Here is a 2,339-nt window from a genome sequence, read left to right on the forward strand (position 1 = left end):
TTTACATTTTACCCCTTTCTTCATTAAAATTTTTATTATAAACTTCACATTTACACAATCTAGAATTGTTATTTTAAAAGTAAGTAAAACACTATATTATTTTAATTATTCAATGATTTTATTTTCATTCCAGATATTATAGCAATGAGTTGGAGGGTAGTGGTAGGAGGGTACTTTATTAAAGAAAATACCGTAGAAGCCGTATCAGCATCCTAGGTCAAAGATATGAATGGATGTTTTTGGCCACCATTTGGCCAATGGATTAAAATTTAAAAATATGATAAAAAATTGCATCCCACCTTCTTATGATTGGGATCTTTATCATTCAAGGCTAATTGGTGAATTATATGGTAGATATTGTTTGAAAAAATTTATAATTTTTTTTTACATAATTATAACAATAATTATCACAAAAATTTTAGGAGATTTGAGTGTTGTAAAACATAAAGCAGCTCAAGCTGAAGAAACTTCCGATTTAGCTTCAAATGATGAAGAACATGAAAAAAGGAAAATTAAAAAAAAAAGAATTTACATCATCTGATTCAGATTCAGATTCAAATCCAACCTTCAACATTTCGTATAAAAGAAAAAATATTAATAATGAAATTATAAATGAAGAAAGTGATAAAAAGAATGAAATAGTTAACATTCCAATTTTAAGAAAGGCTACCAAAGGTAACTGTGACATATTTGAAAGTATATTTAAAAGTCTCATTCATGAATTGACCGAAATTTTTCTTTTATTTTAAGAAAATTCTGTGGCACCAGTCATTTCAAAAAATGTGGTCAATGTTCAAACTGATTCAGATTAGTAGTAAAATACATAGTATAAAAATATATTAATAAATGCATTTTTTTGTGTGATGTCCTCATAGGTATTTTTTGTTTTTCTAGTGCCATGTACATCAAAAGAAGAAGAGCTTCCAAATACTGTTAAACCTCAAGAAGTTTTTAAAGGTATTTACCTATTGAATATTTCTTATTATACTAATTGTAATTCTGGATTCACATAACTTTTATTATCACTAAAATTATATCATTATCAAATTTTATTCTGTAGAAATAAAAGTTATGAATTTGTCATTTATTATAATTTATTATAATTTATTTCAATTTATCATTAATTTTTTTTTAATTTCCAGATGAAGCCTACAAAAGACAAGTACTAAGGATGCTGTCGATTCTGAATTATAAGATGGACCAAATGGCGGAAGATTTAAATAATCTTAAGATGCATAATATTATGGAAAAAGAGGTTCCCACAATGGAATCTTTATTTGAAAAATTTGAGTTGCTCTTAAAATCAATGGAAGAACTTCATAATTTAGAAATTTATTTAGAGAATGATGAAAAGAAAAAAGAAGTTGTAAGTTATTGGGATAAATTTTAATATTAATATAAGTAGTAGTTTAATGTAAATTAGCAGTTTTATTATTCTTTATTATTTTTTTAAGGTGACAGAACTTTCAAGATTTAGAGAAGCAAATCCTAAAATTATGATTAAAAGAATTATGGAAAAAGTTTTCTCTAACGAGTTGGCTGTGCAATATTCTTGGCTAGGATTAAAAGAAAAGAAAATTTTTCTAATTTGATTATTTCCCAAATAATAATAAGTAAGGATTTTATAATTTATGTAACATATAATATATATAATATTCTTTATAACAAGTATTGATAAAATATTATTTTGTTTTGAACAACTTTTTGCAATTATTTTTTCAGAATCTGTGATGGCACTTCACACAAGCACTACAGCATCTGATGTTGAAAGTGGTATTAAAATGGTTGGTTAAAGTCAAAGAAAGGATTCAAAAACAACAGCAAAAGTAATATATATTTATGTTTTTTTTGTTAAATCTAATATAAAGTTTATATTTTTACATTGTATTCAAGTATTTTTGTTTCTTTATGTTATTTTATGTTGAAATTTTATGACTAATTATTTCAGTGATATAATTTTTTAGTACAAAGTATATTGTATTAAGACTCTCATATATATATAAGACTCTAATTTTCTAATATCTGAATGTATTTAATTTTAATTTTTTGTTTCATTATATTTGTCTATCAGTATTATATTTTATATAAGATAATAATATAATATATATATTAAATATAATATAGTATAATACTATATAATACTATATAATATAAAATCTGTATTATTTTTATCTATATCTTTTTTCTTTCATTACCTATACTCGCTCATCCAAATATTCATAGAATATCTTAAAAAGATTCTATCAAAATACGCAGAATGTTCTCTAAAAGTTTATTTAATATCCAAAGAATATTCTCATAATATTTAAGGAATTATTAAGAAACTATTATGTGAAGTG

The 2,339-nt window shown here is 23.2% G+C and overlaps 1 protein-coding gene across 1 annotated transcript; it reads left to right on the forward strand.

Moving 5' to 3' along the window:
* Positions 1 to 204: 204 nt before the first annotated feature.
* Positions 205 to 1,994, forward strand: LOC126851796 (uncharacterized). Its single transcript, XM_050596134.1, has 6 exons — positions 205 to 350; positions 423 to 675; positions 895 to 957; positions 1,143 to 1,366; positions 1,455 to 1,613; positions 1,723 to 1,994. The coding sequence occupies exons 2-5, from the start codon at positions 486 to 488 to the stop codon at positions 1,590 to 1,592; spliced, it is 615 nt and encodes a 204-aa protein (XP_050452091.1). The 5' UTR covers positions 205 to 350; positions 423 to 485; the 3' UTR covers positions 1,593 to 1,613; positions 1,723 to 1,994.
* The last annotated feature ends 345 nt before the right edge of the window (positions 1,995 to 2,339 follow it).

Source organism: Cataglyphis hispanica, chromosome 8 (genome assembly GCF_021464435.1).
Source record: "Cataglyphis hispanica isolate Lineage 1 chromosome 8, ULB_Chis1_1.0, whole genome shotgun sequence".
Taxonomy (NCBI): Eukaryota; Metazoa; Arthropoda; class Insecta; order Hymenoptera; family Formicidae; genus Cataglyphis; species Cataglyphis hispanica.